The sequence below is a fragment of the Symphalangus syndactylus genome, chromosome 8 (assembly GCF_028878055.3).
Source record: "Symphalangus syndactylus isolate Jambi chromosome 8, NHGRI_mSymSyn1-v2.1_pri, whole genome shotgun sequence".
NCBI classification, from domain to species: domain Eukaryota; kingdom Metazoa; phylum Chordata; class Mammalia; order Primates; family Hylobatidae; genus Symphalangus; species Symphalangus syndactylus.
Genome location: NC_072430.2, coordinates 107,017,883 through 107,033,693, shown reverse-complemented (window position 1 = coordinate 107,033,693; position 15,811 = coordinate 107,017,883). Strand labels below are relative to the sequence as shown.

The 15,811-nt window shown below is 46.6% G+C and overlaps 1 protein-coding gene and 1 pseudogene across 1 annotated transcript in view; one reads left to right on the top strand and one right to left on the bottom strand.

The window, feature by feature from the left end:
* Nucleotides 1–6,119, bottom strand: part of FAM117B (family with sequence similarity 117 member B) — a 156,299-nt gene extending 150,180 nt beyond the window's left edge. The window contains exon 1 of the mRNA XM_055290236.2: nucleotides 5,219–6,119. Within this exon, the coding sequence (XP_055146211.1) occupies nucleotides 5,219–5,804 (586 nt within the window). The 5' untranslated portion in view covers nucleotides 5,805–6,119. The remainder of the gene's footprint in view (nucleotides 1–5,218) is intronic.
* Nucleotides 3,692–3,829, top strand: LOC129489092 (uncharacterized; annotated as a pseudogene).
* Nucleotides 6,120–15,811: the final 9,692 nt, after the last annotated feature.

Below are 15,811 nucleotides of genomic sequence, written 5' to 3'. Positions count from 1 at the left end.
TAATCCCATTACTTTGGGGGGCTGAGGCAGGCAGATAGCTTGAGCTCAGGAGTTGGAGAGCACCCTGGGCAACATGGTGAAACCCAGTCTCTACCCAAAATACAGAAAATTAGCCGGGCATGGTGGCATGTACCCGTAGTCCCAGCTACTCGGGAAGCTAAGGTGGGAGAATCACCTGAACCCGGCAGGCAGAGGTTGCAGTGAGCCGAGATCGTGCCACCGCACTACAGCCTGGGTGACAGAGACCCGGTCTCCAAAAAAAAAAAAAAAAAGAATTCCCTTGAATGTGTAATGTTAGCAGCAATCCTCCAAATGTTAGAGAAACACTAAATTCTTAGAGATGTATTTCATAAGGTACTAGAAAGTAGACATCAAAGATGACACAAATATGAAGTTCTGGTATCTTGCTTCTTGATTCTGACTATTAGTCCAAAGAAGTTATCACTTTTTGCTGCCCTTGGCACTCCCCAACTCCAATAAACAACCAAATTTATACACAACTTAATACATCCAAAGGAAGGGGAAAACTAGCAAGAACACGACTTGCTATATATATATTTTGTGGTGGTGGTGGTGGTTGTTGTGACGGAGTTTTGCTCTTGTTGCCCAGACTGGAGTGCAGTGGCACGATCTCGGCTCACTGCAACCTCCGCCTCCTAGGTTCAAGTGATTCTCCTGCCTCTGCCTCCCCAGTAGCTGGGATTATAAGCGCCTGCCACGACGCCTGTCTAATTTTTTGTATTTTTAGTAGAGACGGGGTTTTGCCACGTTGAGCAGGCTAGTCTCGAACTCCTGACCTCAGGTCATCCACCCACCTTGGCCTCCCAAAATGCTGGGATTACAGGTATAAGCCACCGAGCCTGGCCAAATTTTTTTTATTATACCACACACCCTAAGTAATTCTGAACCACAGACTACACTTTGAGAAACACCATTCTGGATGTTCACAGGCAATGTTATCACCAATTTGAAACTTCATACAACCATGAAAACTGAACCTACACTGGTAATTTATGTTAAATACACTAAAACTAGAAGCAAAACTAATATGATACACAACAGCTAACTTTTATACTGAGGTACTGTGCTGTTTTTCAGTTTTTCCATATTTAATCCCTACTATCATATGAGGTAGATTTCACCACCCATTTCACAGATGAGAAAGATAACTTTCCATGTCACATGGCTTCTAGTTGGCAGAACACAGGTATTAAACTCAAACTGTCTACCCAAAGTATATCCTCCTCACCTCTATGTTATACCATCTCTCCATCTGTAATCTATTTGACATTTTAATAAATAAAATGAAGTTGGGTAAAAGGAGAGAAGGCACAAAAATAAACTTTCTGGTTAACACTGTTGCCTAGGTACCTTTTCTAAACATACCTCAGTTCCTAATGACAAACGGCTTTGCTATGGAGATGACAGTCACTGAAGGGGGTAAGTTTAAAATATCTGTCAGGGATGGGTGCTTGGATTACTTTATAGTAGTCAAGAGTAGGAAGTTCTACATCAGCCAATTAGCTCTAACCCCAGAAGAATAAAGCAACTGGATAGGGATCTTGATACCTTCAACTTAGGGAAAAAGGGACTCTGAAGTTTACAAAGACTTTCCTTCCAGATTTAGTCATATAAAAACAGCAAATGATTTCATCATAGTTTTGTGTGTGTTATGAACACCTGAAATCTGAAAACACTTTGTTCTACTCTGCATGGATATTTACTAGAGTGAAACAACAATTCCTGGGAAGGAAACTATGAGACATTCACACTAGAGTATGACTTAATAACAGACAATATTTCTCACACCTAGGTGAAAGTGCTGCACTAGAAAAATAAGAGTTTTTATTTTTCTAGTTGGCGGAACGCAGGTATTAAACCTGACCTCCGGTGATCCACCGCCTCAGCCTCCCAAAGTGCTGGGATTACAGGTGTGAGCCACCGTGCCTGGCCAAGTTATTTTTTATTATACCACACACCTTAATTCTGATAAGGATGAACCACAGACTACACTTTGAGAAATAAGAGTTTTTATTTTTCTGGATTTATTTATTTATTTTGGTGGGGGAGCAAATGGGGATAATTTTACAGCAAATACTCTATGGGATGATCTAGGGAAGGGGAGCGTTCAAAAACATGAAGAGAGGACACGGGAGTAGCCTGACATCCCAGCAAATAGAGCCCTCCTAGAGATCAGAGGAAATGAGCACCTTCCTCCACACCTTGCCAATACTTAATTCAATCCAGCTCTCCTCAGGGTGTTTCTCTGAGTGTCAAACAGTTGTTAACAGAGCCATATTCTGTTATCAGACTACAGGCTGTGCCTCCTTCTGCCACCTCTACTGCCCACTGAAGCCAGCTCCTTCCCCTCCACCTGATGCACTATGCTGACTCCAGAAGGCTGAAGGACTGAAGCAGTTTTGTTCATATCTGTAAGAGTTACTTAACTAGTGGCTGGGCGTGGTGGCTCACACCTGTAATCCCAGCACTTTGGGGAGGCCGAGGTCTGCAGGTCACCTGAGGTCGGGAGCTTGAGACCAGCCTGACCAATGTGGAGAAACCCTGTATCTACTAAAAACATAAAATTAGCCGGGCGAGGTAGCGTATGCCTGTAATCCCAGCTACTCGGGAGGCTGAGGCAGGAGCATGGCTTGAACCTGGGAGGCAGAGGTTTCGGTGAGCCAAGATTGCGCCACTGCACTCCAGCCTGGGTGACAGAATGAGACTCAGTCTCAAAAAAAAAAAAAAAAAAAAAGTTACTTAACTAAGTACATGTAATTTTGGTATGCTATATATTTCCCACGTTCTATCTTACACATCATGATGTCACTTCCTCGATATAATATAAAGACATGGTCTTTGGAGTACAACTGACCAAAGTTCAAATAAATACCAACTCTGCCACTTGTTACTTAATCTCTCTAAAAGCTATAGTGGGCCGGGCGCGGTGGCTCACGCTTGTAATCCCAGCACTTTGGGAGGCCAAGGCGGGCGGATCACAAGGTCAGGAGTTCGAGACCAGCCTGGCCAACGTGGTGAAACCCCGTCTCTACTAAAAATACAAAAAAATTAGCCGGGCGTGGTGGCGGGCGCCTGTAGTCCCAGCTACTCGGAGAGGCTGAGGCAGGAGAATGGCGTGAACCCGGGAGGCGGAGCTTGCAGTGAGCCGAGATCGCGCCACTGCACTCCAGCCTGGGTGACAGAGCGAGACTCCGTCTCAAAAATAAAAAATAAATTTAAAAAAAGCTATAGTGAGGATTAAATGAGATTTTGCATAAAAACCACCTGCCAAATAGTAAGAGTTCAGTAGGTGACAGAGGTTATGAAGCAGGGAGGGGAAGTCTAGTACTTTAATCACGGTTTTAGAAAAGCATTCTGCATTCTCAAAAGGTTTAAAATAGTGCTCTGGGCCGGGCAATCCTAGCACTTTGGGAGGCCAAGGCGGGCAGATCACATAAGGTCAGGAGTTCCAAACCAGCCTGGCAAACATGGTGAAACCCAGTCTCTACCAAAATAACAAAAATTAGCCGGGCATGATGGCGGGTGCCTGTAATCCCAGCTACTCGGAAGGCTGAGATGGGAGAATCGCTTGAACCCGGGAGACCGTGGTTGCAGTGAGCCGAGATCACATAACTGCACTCCAGCCTGGGCAGCTGAGCAAGACTCCATCTCAAAAAATAAATAAAAATATATCGCTTCTCGGCCTTTTGGCTAAGATCAAGTGTAAAAAATAAATAAAAATATAAATAAAAATAAATACATAAATAAAATAGTGCTCTGGTTCTAATTAGAAAACACTATTCGGGCCGGGCGCAGTGGCGCACACCTGTAATCCCAGCATTCTGGGAAGCCGAGGCGGGCGTTTCACCTGAGGTCAGGAGTTCGAGACCAGCCTGGCCAACATGGTGAAACCCTGTCTCTACTAAAAATGCAAAAATTAGCCGGGCATGGTGGCGGTCGCCTGTAATCCCAGCTACTCAGGAGACTGAGGCAGAATCGTTTGAACCTGGGAGTTGGAGGCTGCAGTAAGCCGAGATCCTGTAACTGCACTCCAGCCTGGGCAATAGAGACTCTGTCTCAAAAAAAGAAAACACTATTCATCATTTTCCAGGGCAATTTTCTCTAAGTAAGTATTATCTAAAACTTTCATAAAATAAATAGAAAGAGTCATCCTATTCCTTCCATTTCGGAAACTATTTCATCTGAATTTGTTTCCTGAAATTCCCAACCACTCTGCCTGGAAGATTCTAACAGAAGTTCCCCAGACAGGGAAAGACAAAGATGTATGTTGACAAAAATGAATACATAACTAAAAACCACCCATTTCCTTCCTCAAGGCAACAAGATTATAAATTTTATTCCTTTCCACTTCCCACAATTTGAATTTCTCTTTTGAATTACTCTTTATGAATGACTCCATTAGCACCCAACAGCTCCATTCAGGACTTCCCCCAAGAAAGCTTCCAGGTAAACAGAAAAACAACGAATGTTAGCTCCCTAAAACAATAACAAGATGGAGACAAACACTGGATTCTGTTTTTCTACATTCAAAACACAGAATCAGTACACAAAATCAGAAATACACCCAGAGCCTCAGACAAAACCCATAAACCTTCCTAAGGAATCTTGTTTAATTCTCACTTCTTGCTACCCATTTACCAAGTCTTGGGAAATGCTAAAACACGGTTCTCAGCCTCGTCTGTTCAGTGATCCAAATCTGCCACTGCTAATGCATTCAGTACCCCAGATCTGAAACCGTTTTGTGAACAGAAATACTCAGCAGCAGCAGATATGGGCTATGCCAACATTAACCTTGTCCCTAAAACAAAGTGACAAACCACTCCTAGCCTCATCCTCGAGGGAGGGTAAGCAGTAACGACTCCTCCAGGAGTAAGGCCAGGACGCCAGGTTTATCATTAAACCTGCTCAAGCCCAAGGTTTAGCCGCTGCACCTCCACCGCCAGAGAGCCGCGCGGGGCGGGCAGAGTGGTGAATGAGGCGGGCGGCCGGGCGGGGCGCAGGGTAGGCCCGGGAAAGGCGGGGCCGCACTGCCGGGTCCCCACCGCCCGGCACCGCCCCCAGCCCCGCCCCCAGCCACCCGGGCTCCGCGGCAGCTCTGCAGTCCCCGCGCGATTGCAGCCTGAGACTGCAATACCCGCGCGCCCGGGACCCCTTCCCGCAGCCGCCTCCCCCTCGCTGCGCGACCCCTAGCACTTACCTGCTTTGCAAACCGGGGCGCTGGGGCTCCTCTTCTCCGGCGAGCTTCGGCTCTGCTCAGGAGACCTCCTCCGATGCCGGACGCGGGCTGGGGGTGGGGCCGCGCTCACCTCGCCGGTCCACAGGTGGGTGGGCGACGAGCTGGGCGACGACACGGTGCCCAGCAACGGCGGCGGCGGCGGCGGCCGTGGGGGGCTCCCGCGAGCTCCAGGCGCGGCGCCGCGCGTGGGGCTGGTGCCTCGCGTGGACGTCGCGGACGCGCCCGTCTGCGTGGCCACCGTGGGGCTGGTGCGCGCGGCCGCGTTCCCCCCGCCGCGCGTGGGGCTGGTGCTGCGCGAGGCGGTGCGCGGGCCGCCGCCGCCGCCTGCGGGGCCTGAGGCGCCACCACAGCAGCCACCGTTGTTGTTGCCGCCGCCGCCGCTCCGCGTGGGGCTGCCATGTTGCTGCTGCTGCTGCTTCAGCTGGAACGGAACCGTCGCCCTCATGGGCTGCAAGCGGCTCCCGGGTCCCCCGGCCGTGGCGACCGCACCACCCCCAAGGGAGCCGGCCGGCGTGGGGGACCCATTGCGCCTCACCCGCTGGGACATGGTCCCCCCCTCCCCGGTGACTGGGCGAGACGGGGGGTTTTGTTGTTGGGCTGCAGGGGGAGGATTCTCGAGGCCGGAGGGCAGGCCCTCCGAGACGGGGTGACGAAGCCGGACTCCGGGGTGCAGGGGGCGACCGGGCCGGGGCAGGCAGCAACGAGGTGGTGCAGCAGCCGCCGCCGCCGCCGCCGCCGCCGCTCCTCATCAACAATAGTGTCTCCTCCGCTGCCCCCGCCCCCCACGATCGCCCATTGGTGCAGCGTCAGCCGCGCTCGAGCCGCTCCACCGCTCCCATTGGCTACGAGCAGCTCGGGTCCCGGGCCCCCGAGGCCTTGAGAGCCTGGGTGTGCGCGGAGACCGTCTGCTCTTTAAAGAGAAAGAGACCCGCCCCCGCGGGGCGGGAGCGGAGGAAATGGGCCCTGTGTGTATGTGTAGTGTGTGCGCGTGTGTGTGTACACGTGAGTGCCCGTGTACGCGCGCGCCTAGCCACGCGCGCCTTTCCCTTCCGGCCGGGGGGAGACCTGGGGACTCAGACTCTGGAAGATTGCCAAAGGAAATGTCCGGACCCGGAGCAGTTCCCAGGGATGGTCTGAAGCCTTTTGCGCATAACTCATTTCCTTATCCCAGTATTCACTTGTATTCACCGGTACGCGCATCTCTTTCGGACTTTTATTCTTAAGGTTTTTGTTCTGCCCTAATTCCATCTACCTGTGGGCAGGGCTCAAAAGGAGAAGAAATTTAACTAATCTTACTGGCATTTTACACCCCTCTCCTTTTATTTTTTAGAGCTCTACAAAGAGGCAAATCTCAGGAAGATTAAACTTGCCTGTTAGAATGCGATTTTAGATAGTATCTGTAGAGTTCAGTTACCACATGTTATTCCTACTCTCCTGTATCTCAAGTAATCAAGACTATTTTAGTCAGCTGCTTCGCTGTTCTCTGATACCTTGGAAGGATGGCTGCTACCTTACCAGTTTGTAAAGTGCTATAATTTACGGAGGGCCTTATTTGATTCTACACGACCATTGTTTGAGATAGAACTGGGACAGCCATCCATATTTTTGTCTAGCGGAGGAGGAAACAAGTCTTTGGTGTGGCAAAGACTCGGGAAGGCAGGCAGTGACACTATTTCTAAAATGACCTAAAGGGCTTCTCATCAAGAAAATAAAAAATGGTGGACACAAAACCTACACTCCCACCTCTCTGGCTATAAATTGCCTATCCATGACCTCTTTTCCCTTTACTATTTTTATTAGTTGTACGTGCTAGACAGATTTCGTCGTGTAAAAATGTGGGAGTGGAGGGCATAGTATGATTCACTCTGGACCTGAAATCCTGCTGGGTCCCTGTGCGCGGTGGTGGAGGCTTTTTTTTTTTTTTTTTTTTTTGAGAAGAAGTCTCGCTGTGTCACCTAGGCTGGAGTGCAGTGGCGGAGTGCACTGGCTCGATCTCGGCTCACTGCAACCTCCGCCTCCCGCGTTCAAGCAATTCTCCTGCCTCAGCCTCCCAAGTAGCTGGGATTACAGGTGCATGCCGCCACGCCCCGTAATTTTTCTATTTTTAGTAGAGACGCGGTTTCACCATGTTGGCCAGGGTGGTCTTGATCTCTTGACCTCATGATCCGCGCACCTCGGCCTCTGAAAGTGCTGGAATTACAGGCGTGAGGTGGAAGGCTTTTAAAGACCTAGAGAGGAGGCTGGGTGCGATGGCTCATGCCTGTAATCCCAGCACTTTGAGAGGCTGAGGCGGACGATCACCTGAGGTCGGGAGTTCAAGACCAGCTTGACCAACATGGAGGAAACCCCGTCTCTACTAAAAATACAAAATTAGCCAGGCGTGGTGGCGCATGTCTGTAATCTTGGCTACTCGGGAGGCTGAGGCAGGAGAATCGCTTGAACCCGGGAGGCGGAGGTTGGAAGGAGCTGAGATCGTGCCATTGCACTCCAGCCTGGGCAACAAGAGCGAAACTCTGTCTTAAAAAAATAAATTAAAAAAAAAAAAAAAAGACCTAGAGAGGAAATTCAAATCCCATGGCCGCCACTTACTCTGTGACCTTGGGTGGGTCACTAGCCAGTCTCCTTATCTGTAAAATGCAGTTAAACAGTACCACGTGCTTCATACTGTTGTTATGATTATTAACCAAGGATTATATGAGAATGTGGTGTGTAGAAGGTGGTCAGCACTTTCAGAGTCTCCACGTGATTCAGAGACCCACATCTCTCCTTACCATCCATTCCCCTTTCTCCTCCTCTCTCCCCCTCCACAGAGAAAGCCCCAGCCCCTTAGCCCAGGAACCTGCCTTAAGTTGGCTGGTGCTCTGGATAGATCTGACGTCACTATCTGGCCCCTACAGCCTGGTGTGAGGCCAAAAACAGCTTCTCACTGGATAGGAACATACAGGAAACTGCCAGCAGGATCCATGCAAAGAGCCAAGTCTGGTCTGAAAACAATGGATAGACAAGATATGCCTTTAAATAAGGATGTAATCCCAGCACTTTGGGAGGCCAAGGCAGATGACTTGAGGTCAGGTGTGTTCGAGACCAGCCTGGCCAACATGGCGAAACCCTGTCTCTACTAAAAATACAAAATTAGCCAGGCATGGAGGCACATGCCTATAATCCCAGCTACTCAGGAGGCTGAGGCAAGAGAATAGCTTGAAACCTGGAAGTCGGAGGCTGCAGTGAACGGAGATCTCGCCACTGCACTGCAGCCTGGATGACAGAGCGAGACTCTGTCTCAGTAAATAAATAACTCATGGAAGCCGTATGTGGTATTTTGTCTTGTGCAAAGTAGGACCTCAATACATATTTACTGAACTAATCCAAAGGAAGTCCTGCAGCCCTAGTGTCCTTAGTTTCCTGATCAATTGATTTGGATATCACCAAACTAGAGACATCTTTGTTGGTGGCAAGAGGCTTTTAGCTTGCCTGAGCTGAAGAACTGATTTCAGCAGATCTTATTAGATTTCATTAAATCAACTGATTTCACTAGATCAAAAAGCTTAAAAAAATGTCCTTGGCTCAGTCATGAGATCTGATGGAGCCATTTCGCCTTTTGCTTCTAGTTATGTTTCCTACAGAAACTCAAACCTACAGTTCCAGAAAATTTGTTTTCGTCTTATTTGATAGCTTACCTCACTCATCAGTGTAGGGCTTAACTTTAAACAAATGAGAGCACTTCAATTAAAGCAGATAATTAACCACTTCAGCACCCTTTGTACTAAAGGATATTTGTGATGACTTGTAAATCAAAGCTTTGAAACCATGAAATTTGGCAGGGCACTGTGGCTCATGCCTGTGATCCCAGCATCTTGGAAGGCCAAGGCCAGGGGATCATTGAGCCCAGGAGTTCAAGACCAGCCTGGCCAACAAGGTGAAACCCTGTATCTACAAAAATTAGCTGGTGCATGCCTGTAGTCCCAGCTATTTGGGAGGCTGAGGTAGGAGGATCGTTTGACACCGGGAGGCAGAGGTTGCAGTGAGCCAAGATCATGCCACTGTACTCCAGCTTGGGAGACAGAGTGAGACACTGTTTCAAAAAAATAAAAAATAATTTTTTAAAAAATATTAAATTATTAAAGAATGCTAAAAAGAAAAGAAAAACTTGCTTCGATACCTTAGAGCTCTTCAGTCTGTTTTTAAGATTTAATGACAATGAATAAAAGCATCATTTACTCTTGCCCTTGACTTCATTATCTATTGTTGAAGATTCAAAGAAAACTGTGCATGAAGGTGATGTATTGGTTTTTAGTTTGCTGGTTTATCTACAAAGAGAGTCCTTGTATTTCAAGGATCAACAAAATAAACGTATCTCCCTCTAGTTTAACCCTGCTCTTCTTAGGATGTAATTCAAATTTTCCCATTTTCTCTCCGAGGTTGAAACGTGACTATAAAATTGTAGACAAAAAGCAACATATTGGAATTGGTTTGTCTAAACTTCAAAAGACAAAACTATTGATAGGCTCATTTGCTCCTGTGCTTGCTTAACTCTACAATGATCCTGCCGTGGTAAAAGAAGATGGGTTTTATGAAAAAGTTTACTGTCCTGTAATGGTTTCTTCTCTTCCTTTAGCTATTCGAGAATCAGCTGTATCCACTTACAACCTCTAAAATGGCATTGAATGGAACATTATACAGCCATCAAAATGGTAATTATGAAATCACAAATTCCTTTCACTTTAAAATGAAAAAAATCGAAAGTATGCATCCATTGTAATTATAATAATTAATCGTATAAAAGGCATAAGCCTTTTATAAATTACTGTAGGGTAAAATACTGACATGAAAATAGAGGCCTGAGGCCAGGCACAGTGCCTATAGTCCCAGCACTTTGGAAGGCCTAGATGGGCAGATGGCTTGAGCCCAGCAGTTCAAGACCAGCCTGGGCAACATGGCAAAACCCTATCTCTACAAAAAATTTTAAAATTAGCTGTACATGGTGGTGCATACCTGTAGTATCAGCTCCTCGGGAGGCTGAGATGGGAGCATCACCTGAACCTGGGAGGTCAAGGCTGTAGTGAGCCGTGAATACACCACTGCACTCCAGCCTGGGTAACAGAGTGAGACCCTGCCTCAAAAAAGAAAGAAAATAAAGCCAGGCACAGTGGTTCACACTTGTAATCCCAACACTTTGGGAGGCTGAGGTGGGAGGATTGCTTGAGCCCAAGAGTTTGAGACCAGCCTGAGTAACGTAACAAGACTCCATCTCTACAGAAACTTTTAAAATTAGGGCCTGGTACAATGGCTCACACCTGTAATCCCAGCACTTTGAGAGACCAAGGCAAATGGATCACTTGAGGCCAGGAGTTTGAGACCAGCCTGGCCAACACGGCAAAACTCCCTCTCTACTAAAAATACAAAAATTATCCAAGCATGGTGGCGCACACCTGTAATCCCAGCTACTTGGAAGGCTGAGGCATGAGAATCGCTTGAACTCAGGAGTTGGAGGTTGCAGTGAGCTGAGATCATACCACGGCACTCCAGCCTGGGTGACAGAGTCTCACAGAGTGAGACTCTGTCACCCAGAAAAAAAAAAAATACATATATATATATATATATATGTATATTTTAGCCAGGTGTGGTGACACGCACCTGTAGTCCTAGCTCCTTAGGAGACTGAGGTGGGAGGATCCTCTGAGCCCAGGAGTTTGAGGGTGTAATGAGCCATGATTGCACCACTGCACTCCAGCCTGGGTGACAGAGTGAGACCTTGCGTCTAAAAACAAAAAAAGAGGTTTTTCCCCAAGAAATGTTGATACATGATTTCCTAATAAAAAGGAGAATTATAAGAACTCGAACTCCTGAGTGATATTCTGTACATAAAATCTGACTGTTACTTCACTGAAATTTGTCTTAGGCCAAATGTGTGTCCATAGCACTACATATTTCCAGCTGTCCTTCTTACCTCTGTGACTGTGCCTTGGTCACTTTTGCTGGCTCCTTCTCATTCTGACCCTTGAAAAGTAAGAGTGCCTGAGAACCTCATCTAAGCCTCTCACTTCCTAGACTGGCAGCTGCATTTGTGCCCAGAATTCCACTGACCATCACACTGCCATCTCTTCAACTGCCTGCATGGCATCTCCTGTCCTATATCTCACAGGTACCACAAACCTTGTCCACAAATAAAATTCATCATCTCTTCACCACCACCAAGTGACTCTTCTTGCAGTCTTCCCTATCTCAGTCAGTGGTACCACCATCTGCTAAGTAGTCTAAATCAAAACCCTAGAAGTCATCTTGGCTCTCCCCCTTCCTTGGGGTAAGGCTAGTGAATCACTGTATTTTAACTACTCTTGTTCCTAAATCTCTCATGAATCTACTACTATTCTCCAGACATACCATCCCTTCTAGCCAAGCCTCTATCTTCTCTGGCCTGCACTCTTACTCTTACTTAGCCAGTCTCCCTAGATAATCTCTGCCCCACCCTACTTCTCCAAGCTCCCAATTCCCCACACATCTATAGTGGTATCTTAAAACCACAAACGTAATCACCTCACTACACAGCCTAAAGCTTACCATCCTTTCTTAGGACCAATCCCCCAGTCCTGAGGCTTCCCATAACTTCCATGGGCCCACCTCTGACCTGTCTTCCTCTCTAGGCTCCTGCTATACTGCTGTTCTTTCATTTCCCCCAAAAACAATACTCTCATCCTAATTCCTTCACACATGCTAGTTCTTCTCCTTGGAACACGTCTCACTCTTGTCACGTGGCCAACTTCTCAGTTTTTAGATGGAGGAGGCCTGGGTTGTCATACCCACCGACCCCACTTAAGTTAGTTTCCCTGGGTTTACAGTAACATCATACTTCCCTGTTATAGCCATCATAACATGATTATTTGTTCAATATCTGTATCTCCTTCTCAGTGTTAACCTCCATAAGAGCTTATTTGTTCACTCAACAAATATTCATTGACTGCCTTCTATGTGCAGAGCACTGTGATGGCTTTACAGTGGTGAGCAAACCCACAAGCTCTTTGTGCTCATGGACTTAACATCTGCTGGAGACAGTGAACAAGTAAAACACGCATGGGTGCACACACATATAACTACATATGTAAATAAATTACAACTTGCAAAATTCTGTAAAAAAAACACAGTGCCATAGAACAGAACAATAGTAGAGATCTAGCTAAGCTAGGTGAGAAGTCCTTTCTGAAGTTAAGATGAGACCTAAAAGATAAGAATGAGCCAGCCGGGCGTGGTGGCTCACCCCTGTAATCCCAGCACTTTGGGAGGCCGAGGCAGGCGGATCACCAGGTCAGGAATTCAAGGCCAGCCTGACCAACATGGTGAAACCCCGTCTCTACTAAAAATACAAAAATTAGCGGGGCACGGTGGCATGCGCCTGTAGTCCCAGCTACTCAGGAGGCTGAGATGGGAGAATTGCTTAAACCAGGGAGGCGGAGGTTGCAGTGAGCCGAGATCGTGCCACTGCACTCACTCCAGCCTAGGCAACAGAGCAAGACTCCGTCTCAAAAAAAAAACAATGAGCCATCATGGAAAGAACATTTTAAACAGGAAATAGCTGCATAGAGCCTGAGAAAGGAAACAGCTCTCTTTGTTTAAGGAACCAGAGGAAGGGCAGCATCAGCAAAGGTGAGAGTAGTTCAGAGATAAGACGGGAAAGGTAGAGGCTAGATGATGCAGAGATTTTTAGACCCTGGTAAGGGATTCAGATTTTATTCTAAGTACAATAATGTATTTTGAATAGAGCTGAGCTCACTCATTGCCTCCATCAGCACAACGTCTCACTCAAAAGAAACAACAGACACCTGTTAAAGTAGAAATGAAAGGCTAATATTTACTGAAATCTATGAAATAAGCATGATATTTGACATATAACAAAAGGTTATGAAAGGGGAATTTATTTGCATGAGTCTCAATAGACATGATTAAAAAAACCTTGATCTTTGTCTCCAAGTTCTACTCATCACAACACAGCAACAGTCTCCAGTCTCTCGTCTCTCTAAAAATAGGCCAGACCTGGACCTGGCTCTTCTTTCTTTGGCATCATTCTCTCACCTCCTAGGCTTCATTCTTGCTTCTTGAATAGCTCCCTGCCTTTGCTAAACTAAAGTATATCAATCTGTTCTTTCTGACTTATTTCTGCATCTCTAATTAATTTATCCTGAGTAGCACAACAGAAGCTCCAGAACCCAGAGGAAGAATCTTCTCAGGAAGGTTTGGGAATTAAAGTGTGCTGCTGTTGCTGTTGTTTTCACGCTGGGAATCCACTCTGGCTACTGTATGGAGAATGGCTTGTAGGAGATCAGGAAGTAATGAAAATCATAAGAAGCCTATTGCAAAGAAGTCTGAGCAAGGGGGATTTCAGAGACAGAAAAAGGGGATGGATTTAAGACCTACCTTCTAGGTAGAGTTAATTCGTCTTGCAGATAATAGGAAGTATGGGAGGTCTCTCGGGGAAGTCCGCCAGATTTCTAGCTTGAAAATCGTGGTAGATGGTGGTGTGTTTATAGAGAACGGGAAGAGTGGAGGGAGGAAAAGCCATGGTATTGAAATCAGTTTAGGTTTGTACATACTAGGTTTGAGTTTCTAATGAATTATTTAAAATAAATGTTGAGGCCAGGTGCTGTAATCCCAGCACTTTTGGAGGCTGAGACAGGCAGATCACTTGAGGTCAGGAGTCTGAGACCAGCCTGGCCAATATGGCAAAACCCCCATCTCTACTAAAAATACAAAAATTAGCCAGGCACCGTGGCGGGTGCCTGTAATCCCAGCTGCTCGCGAGGCTGAGGCAGGAGAATCGCTTGAACCCAGGAGGGGGTGCAGTGAGCCGAGACCACGCCATTGCACTCCAGCCTGGGTGAGAGAGCAAGACTCCGTCTCAAAAAATAAATAAATAGGCCGGACACGGTGGCTCATGCCTGTAATCCCAGCAGTTTGGGAGGCCGAGGCAGGCAGGTTGCCTGAGCTCAGGAGTTCGAGAGCAGCCTGGCTAACATGGTGAAAACCCGTTTCTGCTAAAAATACAAAAATTAGCCAGGTGTGGTGGTGTGCACCTGTAGTCCCAGCTACTCTGGAGGCTGAGGCAGGAGAATCGCTTGAACCTGGGAGGTGGAGGTTGCAGTGAGCCGAGATCACACCACTGCACTCCAGCCTGGACAACAGAGCAAGACTCCATCCCCGAACAAAAAAATAAATAAATAAAATATATGTTGGATATATAAAACTCAGTTTCAGAGAAGTCAGACCATGAGGTTTCAGCACATAGACATTATTTGCACCCGTGTGACACATGAGGCTACCTAGGGATTTACCATTACTTCTCTGCCTTTCCACAGTGCCTGGTACACACTAAGTGCTCAAAAAAATTACAGTTTAAGATCCTGTCTGTCTTGTCCACCTTTGTAGCTTTATGCCTAGCAGAGGCTGGCATATGGCAGATACGCAATAATTTCCTGCTAAAGAAATGAATGATTTAGCAACTATACCATTCACAGTAGCAAACAAAACAAAACAAAACCAAAAACCTACTGATTTCAAACCCATGATTTTAGACTCCAAAGCCAATTTAGTTTCACCATATGATGGTACTCTAGTTCAGCAGACTGTCTCAAAAATCTAATAAAAAAGATAGGCATATGGTATCTTCATGATATAAATGAGGAAACTAAAGGGGTTAAATGGCTTCCTAAAATTAGAACTGGGGTCTTTCGACTCTTATTTCAGCATCCTTTCACTACAGTAGGGTGGTGATTTTCTTTTTTTTCTTTTCCTAAGAGACTCTTGAGACAGGATCTTGCCTGTCACCCAGGCTGGAGTACAGGGGCGTAATCGCAGCTCACTGCAGCCTTGAACTTCCAGGCTCAGGTGATTCTCCCACCTCAGCCTCCCAAGTAGCTGGGACTACAGATGCATGCCACCACGCTTGGCTAATTTTTGTATTTTTAGTAGAGATAGGGTTTCTCCATGTTGCCAAGGCTGGTCTTGAACTCCTGGGCTCAAGCGATCCACCCACCTTGGCTTCCCAAAGTGCTGGGATTACAGGCATGAACCACCATGCCCAGTCAGGATGACTTTCAACAGACCAGCAGCTGCTCAAGATATTTTGTACCTACCATCTAACATGTTGGGAAGAAGAGAAAAGGGACGAAGAAGGAGAACCAAAGAAATTATGTTTGGAATTGGTGAATATTACCACTTAAAACAATCTACTTTTCTGCCATGCTTCAATATTCCATCAAGATTCAATTTAAGACCAGGCTCAATGGTGCATGCCTATAATCCCAGCTAATTGGGAGGCTGAGGTAGAAGGATGGCTTGAGCCCAGGAGTTGGAGACCAGACTGGGCAACATAATGAGACCCTGTCTCAAAAAGAAAAAAAAAAAAGGTTCAATTCAAATATCAGCTGTCATAGGGCCTTTTCTGGTTCTTAAAAGGACAGTATTGCTCCTTCCTCTTTTGGTTTATTGACATTGTACTTTCAGAGATATGGTTTCCACTATACCAGCAGTCCTTGTATCTTTTCAGAAACTCTTCAATCTATGTAT